At 52.5% G+C, this 13805-nt stretch overlaps 1 protein-coding gene across 4 annotated transcripts in view; it reads left to right on the forward strand.

Moving 5' to 3' along the window:
* WDR25 (WD repeat domain 25) overlaps positions 1-13320 on the forward strand; it is a 139070-nt gene extending 125750 nt beyond the window's left edge. For 2 of the 4 annotated variants that reach the window (XM_053889802.1, XM_053889803.1), the window contains exons 5-7: positions 9435-9605; positions 12039-12179; positions 12823-13320. In XM_053889802.1, coding sequence (XP_053745777.1) covers positions 9435-9605; positions 12039-12179; positions 12823-13044 — 534 coding nt within the window. In that variant the 3' untranslated portion in view covers positions 13045-13320. The other 2 variants (XM_053889804.1, XM_053889805.1) reach the window with 2 other exon arrangements.
* The last annotated feature ends 485 nt before the right edge of the window (positions 13321-13805 follow it).

The following is a 13805-nucleotide window of genomic DNA, read 5'->3' on the forward strand; positions in this document are numbered from 1 at the left end:
GTCATGATTTCACGGTTCATGGGTTTGAGCCCCGTGTGGGGTTCTGTGCTGACAGCTGGGAGCCTGGAGCCTGCTTCCGATTCTGTGTCTCCCTCTCTCTCTGCCCCTCCCCCACTCATGCTCTGTCTGTCTCTACCTCTCAAAGAAACGCAATAAAAAATTTTTTAAGTGTGTTTCTTATAGGCAGCACTTTGGTTGGATCTTGATGTTTTAGTTTAATTCTGTATAATAATCTTTTCCTTCGAACTGGTGTATTTATCCTATTTTAATTAAATGCAATCATTGGTATGGTTGGGTTTAAATTTGCCATCTTGCCATTGTTTTTCTTGGTTACATCTATTCTCTTTTCTCCTTTTTTTGTTTTTGTTTTAACCCCCACTTTTCCCTTGGATTAATTTAGTGTTAATTTCATCTTATGTGTTTTGTTGCCTTTTTATTTAAAAAAAAATTTATTGTTTTATTTTATTTTTTGAGAGAGAGAAAGAGGGAAAGAGTGTGGGGGAGGGGAGAGAGAGAGGGAGAGAGAGAATCCCAAGCAGGCTCCACGCTGTCAGCACAAAGCCAGATGCAGGGCTTGAACTCACAAACCATGAGATCATGACCTGAGCCGAAATCAAGAGTCAGACACCTAACTGACTGAGTCACCCAGGCGCTGCTGTTTTTTTGGCTTTTTTAGTCTTTGGATTTGTGTCGTGGTTTATTTTTGGTGGTTGCTTAGAGTTTATAGTCTACATCTTTGTCTTATCAGCCTGTGGTCAAGTATTGAATCTCTTTTTATATTGTATAAGCATTTCACAATATGCAGATTTCCAGTTTGTCCCTTCTTAATCTTTGTGCTATTGTTGGCAGACATTTTCTTTGTACATAAATTACAGTCCCCACAACACACTGTTATTATTTTTGTTGGAAACAGCAAATTATTTTGAAAATACTTTAATAATAGAAAAGTATGTCCTGTTTCCCCCACATAGTTATTATTGCCATTGCTTTTCAATCTTTTATGTTGATTCCAGTCAGTATAATTTTCTTCTTGCCTTAAGGACTTACAATTTTTGTTTTCAACAGTCACGCATATTCCAAGGAACTTAATTGGAGAAAAATGGTGTTTTGTATTTACCCAATCATATGCCGTTTCTTCCTTCATCCCTGGAGTTCTGACTTTTCCTCTGCTATTATTACTCTTTTGACGATAGATCGACTTGGTTTTTCTTCCCTGTGAAGGTCTCCATCCCACCTTCATTTCTGAGGATATTTCTGTGTCTATAACATCCTGGGCCGACACTCCTTGTCAGTGCTTTCACTGCGCCCACGGTCTTCTGGCCTCCATAGTTTCTGGCAAGAAGTCTGTCAGAACAGACACAGACTGCTGTCCCTGTGATGCTTCATTTTTCTCCCCTGGGGGTCTCAAGGTTTGTCCTTTGAACTTTGCAACAGTTTGATTGTGATGTGTGGGGCTTGATTTTCCTCGATTTCATCTTCTTTGTGGCTTGTGGAGCCTCTCGACTCTAAGTTTATGCCTTTTACCAAATTTGGGCACTCTCAGTCAACAAGTATATATATTTTCTCTGTTCTGCTGTCTTTCCCCTCTCCTTTAGGAACTCCCATGACAAAAATACTTAGGCTTTGATAGGTCCCTAAGGGTCTATAAATTTTTTCTTCGGATCGTATCATTTCTGTTGATCTGTCTTCAAGTTCACGGAGTCTTTCTCACTCCCGTTTTGTTATTGAGTTTATTCTTTGTTGTTGTTTTTTCCAGTTCTAAAATTTCTATTTAAAACAATATGTAGTTTCTAGTCTCTGTTGCCACCATCTATCCATTCATTTCAAGAGTGTTTGTGTTTATGTCATTGAGGATTATTATAATAGCCGTTAATTATATCTGATGATTCCAACATCTAGGTCACTTCAGGGCCGATCTCTATCATTTCTCTTTTGTCATGCTTACTATTTACATTTTCCTAGTTCTTTATATGTCAAATAATTTTGGAATATATCCCGCACATTTTCAATATTAGAAGATCCTGGACCCTATTACAGGCCTATGAGAATAGCAATTTGTCTTAACAGGCAACCAAGCCTATTAGATTCAGTTTGCAGGTTCCTTCTCCCTTTTGTCGGGCAGTGGTCCTGTTTTCTTTGCAGTATTCAAACTCTTTGTGATGCGGGGCCACTAAGGGGTTGGTTTCAGACTTGGGCAGTGGGTATATAGTATTCTGCTTCCCAGAGCTTCGGCTGTGCTTCTGTGATTGGACTCCATGAATGTATTGCTTAGGGATTGTCCCAGGGTGCATGTCAGTTCACACAAAGAACTAGAGCATTCTCAGCTCCATCCTCTTGGAATTTCTCCCACGCGACGTGTCTTCCTGGGTCCTCCTTTCCTGGTCCGTCTGCCCAGAGAAATGACTTTGTCTCAGACTTAGTCTTCTGTCTTGTCACAGTATCTGTAACAGGGATCCCTTTCAAGACGAAGTACCCAGAGAAAATAGAGGAAAAAAGAAATGTGGATCTTCCTTACCGTTGTCATAATAAAGGCTCTTTTCCCCAGCTCTTCTATTCAGATGCTTGCTCCCTAGGTTTTAGGTACTTGATCCGCACCCTCAGTGCACGGCAGAACTGCTGTTGGGCTGGCATTGGGTCAGTGCAGGAGAGCAAACGGACACATTGGAAAATGTCCCCCGTATTCTCTGGCTTACCAGGGCCCATTTTCTTGTGCCTTTGACCAGAACGACAGATTAATATCGGAATTTTTGCTGTTTGTGCCCACCGTGTAGTTACGTTTTTTTCAGCAAGTCCACTAGTCAAAGTCAGGAGTGAAGAGACCGCAAACGAGCCACCCCCATCCCTACGCCCCACAAACCTAGGACCTTATTGATTTCCCTCCCCAGCCCACTTGCTGTTATTTACTCTTGAAAGCCTTCAGGTAGTTGCTTCTTGAATTTTGTCCAGAGCTTTTAGTTATAATTGGTGGGCGAGTAAGAGGCCATCGTGGGCTTACTCCATTTTGGGTTAAAACTAGATTTCATCTTCAAATCCGGTCTGTTTTTCTCACTGGTATATTTTGAACGATTTCAGTTGCTATGTCTTCTAGTTCACTAATGGTTTTGCAGTGTCTCATTTGCTATTAACACCATCTAATGTATTTTTCATCTCAGACATTGTGTCTTTCAGGCCGACGTCCTCCACGTCTCTCCTAACCGTGATCACTCTTGCCTCCGTTATAGGCACCGATGTGGTGCCGATATCTGTCATCCGTGTCACTTTTGCTTATGTGGGTTTGAAGACCATAATCTGAGTGATGTGGTTGCTCCTTGTTTCTAGGCCCTTTCTATGGACAGAGCTAGGAGATGTTTCTGTTATTAAGAAAAAGTACATCAGGGGCACCTGGCTGGCTCAGTTGGTAGAGCGTGCGACTCTTAATCTTAGGGTTGTGACCTCAAACGCCATGTTGGGTGTACAGATTACGTAAACAAAATCTTAAAAAAGAAAGAAAAGGGAAAAAAAGAAAAAATATATCATTGTGTATACTGATTTTCCTAATTTAGGATTTAGGAATTTAGAAAAATTTAGGAATTTAGGATTTAGGATTTAGGAATTTAGAAAAATTTAGGATTATAGAATTTTTCTTTAATTTCTTGGTTTTATTTATTTTCCCTTTTTTATACTGGAAATTTTTATTTCTGTCTGCATTTGCACAATTTTTTTGGTACATGTCAATGCTAGCTGTGCAGTGACTGAAGGCAGTTTAATATTTCTTGTGGTTCTTTTTGTCCATAATGTATGTCTAGTGTATGTCTAAATTACTGATTTTCCGTTCAGAATGTATATTCATCTAAGGATGTGCCATTAAATGACTATGCTTTTAATGTTTCCTAAAATAAATCCGATTTACGTGGTTAAGCTACCAGCTCAATACACGGTTAGTTTTATCAGCTTAATTTTGCTCTCACATTTTAGAGACTGCTTTCAGTTAATTTTGTTGCATAATTTTATAAAATATATACATGGTTCTAAAGAAGGGATTGGAAAGCCGGCGGGCCTGGTCTGGCCTGCTGCCATTTTTATACGGTCCTGGAGCAGAGAACCATTTCTGTGTTCTGAGATGGCTGTAACATACACATGTGGGTGCACATGCACGCACGCACACGCACAGGGAAGAGAATGTAGCCGTGACTCTATGTGGCCCCAGACTGCAGAATAGTTACCGTCTGGCCCTTTACAGAAGCCCTAAAAGTTCCACCTCTACTCCCGTCTCCACCATTCTGTTCTCTTCCTCTGTTCATTCATTTATTTAGTTCCTGGTTTATCTTCCTGCCGTTTTTAATGGATGTAAACACACACACACACACACACACACACACACACACGTTCCCATCGCCTCTTCCACTGACTTACGCGTGTGTTTTCCACCACCTGCTCTTCGCACCAGGCAGTATGCCTTGGAGGCCGCCCCGTAGCTAGGCAGGTGGACAGGCTGCGCTGTCTCCAGCCCGTGGCATTCTGGAGTGTGGATGCGCCAAGGTTTACTCAGCTGGTCCTTTGTGGACGTACATTTGCGTCGTTTGTAGAAGTATTGCTGCTTTCAGCGGCGGCGTACTTACACCTTTGTGGGGTTTTGCCAGTGTACCTTTGGGACCGTTCCTACAAGTCGGTTTGCTGGGTCATGCACATTGCTGAGAAACAAGGCATATGTTATTTTGCTCGATGTTGCCCCAGTTCTCTCCGCAGGGATTGTAGCGTTTTGTGTTTCTGTCAGCAGTGTGTGCAGTTAGCTCATGCCCCACAGCCACCTAATGGAGTGTGTTGTCAAACTGGGACTTTGGTAATTTGATAGGTAAGAAATGGTGTCTCTGTGTGATTCGAATTTGCATGTCTCATTATGAGCAAGATCAAAGGACCAATTGCGCTTCCCTTTATATGAATTCTCTGTTCACTTTTCTTGCCTTTTTTGTAGATGTGCTGGGTCTTTCTCATCTGTTTTGAGAACCTGTGTATTAGGGATAGTAACCTTTGCCTCTGAGACAAGTTGCAAATTTTCCTCCTGATTGTCTTTTTTACTTTTTTATTGACTTGCTTTTCATGCCGTACAATAGTTCTTAAAATTATTATGATTTTCATGTAGCCAGGTTAACCCGTGTTTTTCTCATTGCTTCTGGCCTCAGAGTCATGACTGGGAGCGATTCCCCCAGCCCCAGGGGGAATAGAAAAACTTAATCGTGTCTTCTTTTCTACTTTTTTAAAATGTCGATTTCTGGTCCTTCCTGAATTTATCAGCAGAGTGCTTTTGGTGCACACTGTGCCTTGTGATTGGCTACTTGTGTGAATTTAAGCTATAGAAACCGGCCCTTTGCTCACCTCTCCAGCTTGCCTTCATGCAGAGACTCCTGACCTCTTAGCATTTGCAGAGACCCAGATGTTTATTTTCGGGAGAAGGAATGGAAGTGTGGGGAGAAGGGACTTAAGCGAGGACCCAGAGCTCCATGCTGGGACTCTGGTTCTAGCCGGCCCTGGAGGAGAAGGTTTGTGAGCGTCTGGTGCGCATCGGCCCCTGAGCCGGGCACAGTCACAGCTTTTGTTTGCTTCCAGGCTGCGGCCCGGTTGTCCCCCACTTACAGGTGTGGAGGCTGAAGCAGAAGGGTAGGGTTTGCCCGGGACCTCAGAGTCAGCAACAGGCCATCGGGCTGGACACCGAGGTGGCCGCCGGGGACCTGGGGCCCTCTCACTGGGGAGGGAGGCCTCTGGCGGCCTCCACGGGGCCAGCGATGATGCGGCATTGAGCACAGCGCTCTGCCTCTGCCTCCCACCCCCCACCACCGTCTCACGGTTCCCAGGGAGTCAGGTCTCCTTCGTCTCCCGTGTCCAGGGCCACAGGCGGACCCTGTGAATGGTGCCTGACGGGGCCAGTGGCAGCGGCTTCACGTGTGCTGGCTCCGCCCCAAGTGCCGGGATATTGCTGGGAGCCGGAGACCTCCGTGTGCCTACTTTGCAAACTTTCCTTTTGTTCGCAAATCCGGTGGTTAATCCAGCACACCTGAGTAGTGTCCGCAGCCCGCAGACCCCGCACTGCCCAAAGGCAACCCCGTGTCACAGATGCACGGTCCCGTGGGGCAGGCGGGTGGCTGAGGGAGCACGGCGTCCCGCGGGAGCCAGAGCAGTGTCTCCCCTTGCGTTTCCTCAGGTTTGGGTGCAGGGGAGTGGTGGGTGGGGTCAGGAGGCCAGTACACCCCAGTCTTCCGTCGCTCTGAGGTCCAGCAGCGCTCAGAGGCAGAGGTTCGCCCCTGTAGTCCAGGCCTCCCGTGGTGACGACCAAAAGGCCAGGACCCGAGCCTAGCCTGCGCCCCAGCCCCACGTACTTGGGAAGTGGCAGGGACACGACGAAGGGAAATCTGTGCTTTGGATGAACCAGAGTCAGCCCGGAGTTTCCCAGGTCTGTCCGGAGGACCAGACAGTCATGGGATTTCAGGGATGTCCGGTGATTTTCATCTTGCCTGAATCTGCCATGGTGTGGATCACGTCTGCCACTTGCCCCAGAGCCAGAAACCTTCAGCCCAGTATCTGCTTACCTGACAGAGGCCCCCGGTTGCCAGAAGAGTCCGAGCGAGGCTCCCTTCCGGATCCTGCCGGGGAGGGCTGCGCGGCGCCGTCCCACGCCCCTGGATGGGATGTACCAGCTGTCAGTGTAATTAAGGTCGCCATAAAACCCACCAGCTAGACACACAGATGGTTTCTCTGCTCTTTGCCGGGGCAGGAGCAGTTGTGAAGGCGAGTAAATCATGTTCGGCAGCGATCACTTCAAAGGTCAGCCTTCTTACAGCAGCGTTATTGGCAGGGATCGCCCGTCACACGGCTTGTTTCCCGGCCATTCAGTTTTATGGCGCCCCGATGAATTGGGTCGTTTCCATCCATTCTCAGGAAATGTGCAGAACAATGGTTTCCATTCTTCTGGAAAGTTTGTCTTGGGAGCAGGTGTGGCACGCACAAGCCAGGGCCGGCACCTTGCTCCTCCCGGGCCTTCATGTCACCCTCTGGCTGTCCTTATGAGGTAATTTATGTGGAACCCCGGGCCAGTGCCGCTTCCTGGGCACTCAGGGAGAGCCCTCTCCTTCCTCCGTCCTTGCCTGGGTCAGTGTGTTTCCCGAGCCCCTGTGGGGGTCACCGTGCAGTGGCTGGAGGGGGGCTGCAGTGAGAAGGCCAGAACCGCCCGCAGGAGCTCACGGCCCTGCCCGGGAGCTGGGAACCACCCAGCGTCTGTGGGTGCTCTCCGGTGGCCATTCTGTGTGGGCCACTCCGTGCCCCCAGAGAGGAAAGGCCTGCCCAGTGCACGGGCCACTTCCAGGGACATAAGTCGGGCCAGACATGCTCTTCTCTTGGCATTTACTGCCCCGGCCATCTCTGGATTCCCTGCTCCTCCCCCGAATGGTGGGGATGGAGAGGGCTTTGGGATAAGGGGAAGGAGGGCCTTGAGGACTGATGCGGCCTAGGCAGATAGAGGCCTGGGGTGGCTGGTGGGGAGGGTGTCGAAGTGAGGGTGACTGTCATGGCACTGGGGTGGGAGGAGCTGGCGAAGAGACGGCTCCAGAGCTGTGATTATGGGGCACCACTCCCTCCCCTCCCCTCTCTTCCCCACCAAAGTGGATTCCAAACCTGGCCTTGGGGTGGTGCTGTTCTGAGTCCGGAGGCTGTGCAGACTCACGCGATTGGATACTGGAGACTTCGAGGGCATGCAGGCCCCCTCCCCGGGCCCCAGCCTCAGACTGGGCGGAGGGGCATCTGGCAGCACCCCTGCTGAGCCCCTCTGGCTAGGGGCAAGGAGATTCCCTCCCCTCTGGGAGGCTCAGGGCTGGGGAGTGGCCATGGGCTGCCTTTCTGCCTTGTGTCCAGAGGCCTGCAGGGCCGCCTTCTCTTTTCTGTGTCCGTGCCACTTTGCGGGCTTCAAGGGGCTTACCTGCGGTCGCCTTACCTGGGAGTTGCTTCTGAAGAAGCTCAGAGAACAGCCATTTGTCCCCTCCCCTCCCCCAGGAAGCTGTCCCCTAATTTATGGAGGTAGGAAGTGGCCAGTAGGAGATTGGATTGTGGGCCCAAGGGAAGCAGCAGGGACAGGGAGAAGCCCGCCCCCCTGACGGTGGGACTTGGAGCAAATCCCTGCATCTCTGAGCCTCAGTGTTCCTCATCTGGAGAATGGGTCTCAGAACTGCCTAAGTTGACTTTATAGAATGCTACACGTGACATGGATTTGACTTATGTACATTTGAAAGAGGACGATAAAACTTTGAAGGTGGTCAACTCCACTTTAAAGAAAAAATTGTCGAGACTTCTTATTTCACAGCCAGCAGGCAGAGGGACCAGAGAACCGTGTGTGTGCTGTGGCCACATGGTGGCGCCCAGGTAGCTGGTAAACAGGCCGGCCAGGAAGGCCTGAGGCCGCGTTGTACTGGCCTCTTGCTGAGTATTGCAATTGAAAGTCCTGAGGTCTGGGAGTTTGTTAAGTGGAGACACTTGTTAGTCCGATACTGGGACCTGCCCCCAACCCGAACCAGTTGCTTTAGAATGGAAGGTGAGTGTGATCAAATGCTCTGGAGAAAACAGAACCTCTGGATACTCGATCGCATTGGTTTACAAGACAGGAGGCTATGAACTATTGGCCATGATGCTAGGAAGTAAAACGTGTCTTTAAAGCTAATATATGTACTGTGGTTCTGCCTTACGGTCTCCAAGAGCTCTGGCTTTTTGCAATACAGTTACTACTCCAGAGAGAATAGGCTGCGGTTTTGTGGGCTTGAATTATGTGACGTCTTTAGAAGCAAGACCCTCAGTTGCTAGGCTCCTAGTTGGCTCAGTCAGTTAAGCGTCCAACTTCGGCTCAGGTCATGATCTCACCATTCACGGGGGTTTGAGTCCCGCGTCGGGCTCTGTGCCGACAGCTCAAAGCCTGGGGCCTGCTTCTGTGTCTCCCTCTCTCTCTCTCGGCCCCTCCCTGACTCATGCTCTGTCTTTCTCTCTCTCAAAAATAAATAAACATTAAAAAAAAAGAAAAAGAAGGAGAAGAAGAAGCAAGACACTCTCGTAACATGTGGCCTGGTATCAGCGGGCATCATTGATGCCCTTCAGGTGCCCTTGGGCGATGGGCCTTTCCCTGAGCTCACTTTCATCAGGCACTAGCTGCTGTCTCCAGGACTGGTGTGGTCTGAGAGGTCATCATGCCTCCCTGGGTAGCTCATGGATGGTGGCCGTGCGCCAATAGATGTGGGGCAGGCACGTGGCAGGGAGGACCGTCTGTGGGGAGGGGCCACGAAGCCAGGCTGCGGGAGGTATCTCCTAGCAGCCCGGCACGGCCCTCGCTAAACCCCGTCTGCCGCCTGGGCTTTTCGTGGCGCTCCCCGTGGGTGCCCGCCCTGTACTCGTGGGGCCCACAGCATGACAGATGCCCTCTCTTGCAGGTGGTGAGAAGCTACAAGGCAACCATCCAGCAGACCTTGGACATCCTCTTCCTCCAGGAAGGCTCTGAGTTTCTGAGCAGCACGGACGCTTCGAGCCGGGACTCTGCTGACCGCACCATTATTGCCTGGGATTTCCGGAGCTCTGCCAAAATCTCCAACCAGATTTTCCACGTGAGAAACCTTATGTGGCATTGCTTTTCAGTTTGCTTCAGCTGTAGGCTGTATCTAAGTAGCCCTAGGCTGTCTGGGATCCCAGATCACTTCCTGTGGGAGATGGTTCAGCAGGCAGGCTCTTTAGAGATCGTCCAGGTGCCTGAAATCCCTGGGGTGGGGGTAGACAAGTGCAGAAAACAGCACCTCCATACTTCTCCTATGTGTCCCTTGCCCGGCATGGCCACCCCACAGGGGAAGGGTGTGGAGGGGCCCCCCGTCCGGATCGATGGAGGACAGCCACACAGCCCACGCACTCCTGCCTTCCCTCCACCACCCCATCCAGCCCACACGGGTTCCCGCCCCACCTTTGTTCAGTGCTTTTGGCAGGAACTGTGACTTAGAAGTTCAAGCCGCGACCTGAGGTTAGATCTGGTGTCAAAGTCCTGGATTCACCACTCACAAGCCGGGGACCCTGGGCCCATTATTTAGCCTTTTTGATTCTTGTTTTCCTCTTAGGAAATTGAGGATGAGAGTATATTTACTTCATAGAGTGGTTTTGAGAATTGAAGGAAATAACGCTTGTAAAGGATCTAGCACAGTGCCAGACCCAGGAGGTGCTCCATAAACGCATTACCTATTGTCACCATCACCACCATCGTCATTAACATCGTCACCATCGCCGTCACCAACCTCATCACCACCACTATCATCCCCACCATCACCGTCACCATCCCACCATCACCGTCATCATCACCACCGTCACCATCACCACCCTCATCACCATCACATTCATCACCATCATCATCGTCATCACCACCGTCACCATCACCACCCTCATCACCATCACATTCATCACCATCATCATCGTCATCACCACCACCACCACCACCACCATCATCATCGCCATTATGATCACCGTCACCTTTTAAGACTTCAAATAAGCCGTAGCTAATCTCTTCGGTGCTCCCCCCGCCAAATTAAAAAATATGTGTTAGGCGTACATACGTACCTTCCCCCCATCCCCGCATTTCCTCTTCTCGGAGGGTTCTAAGTGACCCTGCGCCCACCAGCCTCCAGACCTTCACTGCAGGGTCCTGGTGCAACCCGGGGAGAAGCACCAGCTCCGGGAGGGGGCTGCGTGGGCGTGTCCGGCCACCCCGGCCTTCCGCGTCCGACAGCCCGTGCAGAACAGGCACCCAGGGGAGGTGGATGGGAGTGCCACCTGGCAGGCCACTGACCCTCCTACAGACGCACCCGCTCACTTTCTGCGTGGGGAGCAGGTGCTGTGCTCGCAGAGCATGCCATGGAACTTGTTCCCAGGTCAGCGTGGCCTCTGAGGCTCTGAGGGACACAGAGTCTGCAGCTGTGTTCCAGCTGCCCCCACTTTGCTCTCTGAGGTGGGCTCCTGTAGACAGTGTGGCCTCAGGACAACACTTGGAATAAAGCAAAGGGCAGATGCCGTTGAGAAGGGAGTTGATGGGGGCGCTCCCATGTGATGCAGCCCATCAGACAGTGACGGCTCCTTGCCTTGTGCTTTGAACACTTTGCTCACGCCTTTGTCTTCTCCCCGGCCATCCACCTTCCCAGCTACTGTGCATGTGGGCCGCGGCGGGGGCCGGGGCCGGGCTGGGGCTTCCCCGAGGGCTCACCGTGGAGGTGGGGCGGGGGCGGGCGGGCGTGCGGACTTCTTTCCTGGCGCTGCGTGGCAAAGTACCCGCGGTCGGTGGCTTCAAAACGAACACGTTCTCTCTCTCCCGTCCTGGAGGCCAGATGTCTGTGATCATTCTCCCTGGGCTGAAATCGAGGTTTTGTCAGGGCGCACTGCTTCTGGAGGCTCGGGGGGAGTCTGCCCCCTCTTCCTCACGCTGGCCTCTTCAGACCCCTGCCACTGTATCTGTGAGTGTGATCGGCCGCCTCCCTTTACAAGGACACATGTGAGTGCACTTAGGGCGGTAATAGAGGACGACATCCCCACCTCAAGATGCTTGACTAAATTATATCCGCAAAGACACCCCCTCCACCCTTTTGCCATATAAGGTGACATTCACCGGTCCCGGGAATCCGCGACATGGATGGGAGTGTGGGGGTCATTTTTCCGTCCACCACTAGGGCCGTGAACCAAGGGGTGCCAGTGAGGGCAGGAAAACAGATTACCCCCCAGAGCCTCCAGAAGGAACACGGCTCTGCTGACACCTCGATGTTAGCCCAGGGAGACCCATGGCAGACGCCTGACCTCCCGGACTCTAAGAGAATAAATGTGTGTAGTTTTTAAGCCACCGAGTTTGTGGCATCTTGTTAAGCAGCCGCAGGAAAGCCGTGCAGACCTCTAAGGCCAGGCCTGGGGGTGGGGCCCAAGGCTCCAGGAGCAGGGCGCTGGGTGACGTGTCTGGCGGAGGCAGAAGGCCCAGCTGGGGCCTTTTTCCTGCCTCCCTGTGGCCTCACGTCTTTCAGGAGAGATACACCTGCCCCAGCCTCGCCTCGCATCCGCGGGAGCCCGTGTTCCTGGCACAGACCAACGGCAACTACCTGGCCCTCTTTTCCGCCGTGTGGCCCTACCGGATGAGCAGAAGGCGGCGCTACGAAGGGCACAAGGTACTCTGTTCCTCTGCCCCGGGTCAAAACGGAGCACCGGCCCCAGAGCCTCCTCCAGACCACAGCAGCGGTGGACTTGGGGCCCCGGAGCACACAGACCTTCTTTCTGGGAGGATTCTGTTTTCCGTTCCGCAGGTGCCCACGTGCCACGTGGCCTGGTGGTCCCCAAAGGCCCTGGGCCACATCTGGCCCTGCCCCCAGTCCCCAGGGGCTGGGCAGGAAAGATTTTCCCCGACTTGTGGGCTCAATGGAGGCATGTCATGGGGGTGAGGGAGGGAGCACAGGACAGAACAGGGGAGGGGGCCTTTTCTGCATCTGTCCCCTTTCCCCACTGAGGCCTGCCTCACTGGGGCGGAAGGGGCCGGAGACCTGGTGGCTGTTGGCGAGGCCAGGCACCGTCAGCTATGCTGAAGCTGTTCTAGCTGTGTTCCACTAAACTCCGTGAGACCAGATCCACGCTGGGATGCCGGCCTTCTGGCAGGAGCTCGGGCCTTGGCCTTGGGGATGCTGGGTGCCCTGCTCCGAGCCTCAGGCCGCTCCTCCACGGAGTGGGCACGGCGCCCCCCCCCCCCCCCCCCGCCTCACGGGCTGCCTGGCGGAACAGCTGCCGTGTGGCCCGCTCACCCCGTGTTGCCTTCTACAGGTAGAAGGCTACTCAGTGGGCTGCGAGTGCTCCCCAGACGGTGACCTGCTGGTGACGGGCAGTGCCGACGGCCGAGTCCTGCTGTACAGCTTCCGTACTGCCAGCCGGGCGCGCACGCTGCAAGGGCACGCGCAGGCCTGCGTCGGTACCACCTTCCACCCTGTGCTGCCCTCTGTCCTCGCCACCTGCTCCTGGGAGGGCGACATTAAGATCTGGCACTGAGCCTCCTGGAGCAGAGCCTTCCGGATACCGGCCAGGCCCCAGGCTCCCGTTCGTCCCCCGGGAGGGGTGGGGGGGTGTGTGAGTAACCAGTGAGGTCGCCTCTGTGATGTGATCGGAGCTGGGTAGAAGGGGCCTCCACCCCCCCCCGAGCCTCAGTTTCCTCATCTGTAAAATGGGGACAGAGATCTGTTTGCCTCAGGGTTGTGAGAACTGCATTAGGTGAAAGCACCTGGCGGGTGGCTGCTGATGCTCAATAAACATGAGCGTTTTGCTGTTTCTTAGGGTATTTCAGTGACAGACATGTACGGGCAGCTTCGTGGCACCTTCCCACTCCCAGGCCCTCTGGGGCTTGAGACAGAGACCAGGGGGAGCTTGAGATAGGGCAGCCCCCCTCTGCTGATCCTGACCACGGAGTCCCTGGGGGCCAGGGGCCGTGGGGGGCCACGGGGGGCTCCGGGTCTCAGGCCTGCCCTCAGGAACTCCGTGCTGGGGCACGACAGTCCTCATCAGTGCCAAGGGGCCCAGGCTCCCCCACCCCCACCCCAAGTATGGCCCACAGAGTCCCACTGCCTGGAGGGGGTGTATACTGCTCCAGGGAAGGAGGGAGGTTCCTGAGGAGCCCTGCGGGGTCAGGCTGGCAGGAAGAGCCAGCGCCCTGGGGGGTCTAGGCAGGTAGGGGAGCCCTAGCACCAAATCCCACAGGCCACTCCAAGAGCCCCAGGATCCACCGAGGGTGACGATGGGAACCGGCAGATATCACA

The sequence above is a fragment of the Panthera pardus genome, unplaced genomic scaffold (genome assembly GCF_024362965.1).
Source record: "Panthera pardus isolate Hobbes unplaced genomic scaffold, ASM2436296v1 HiC_scaffold_24, whole genome shotgun sequence".
In the NCBI taxonomy this organism is placed as follows: Eukaryota; Metazoa; Chordata; class Mammalia; order Carnivora; family Felidae; genus Panthera; species Panthera pardus.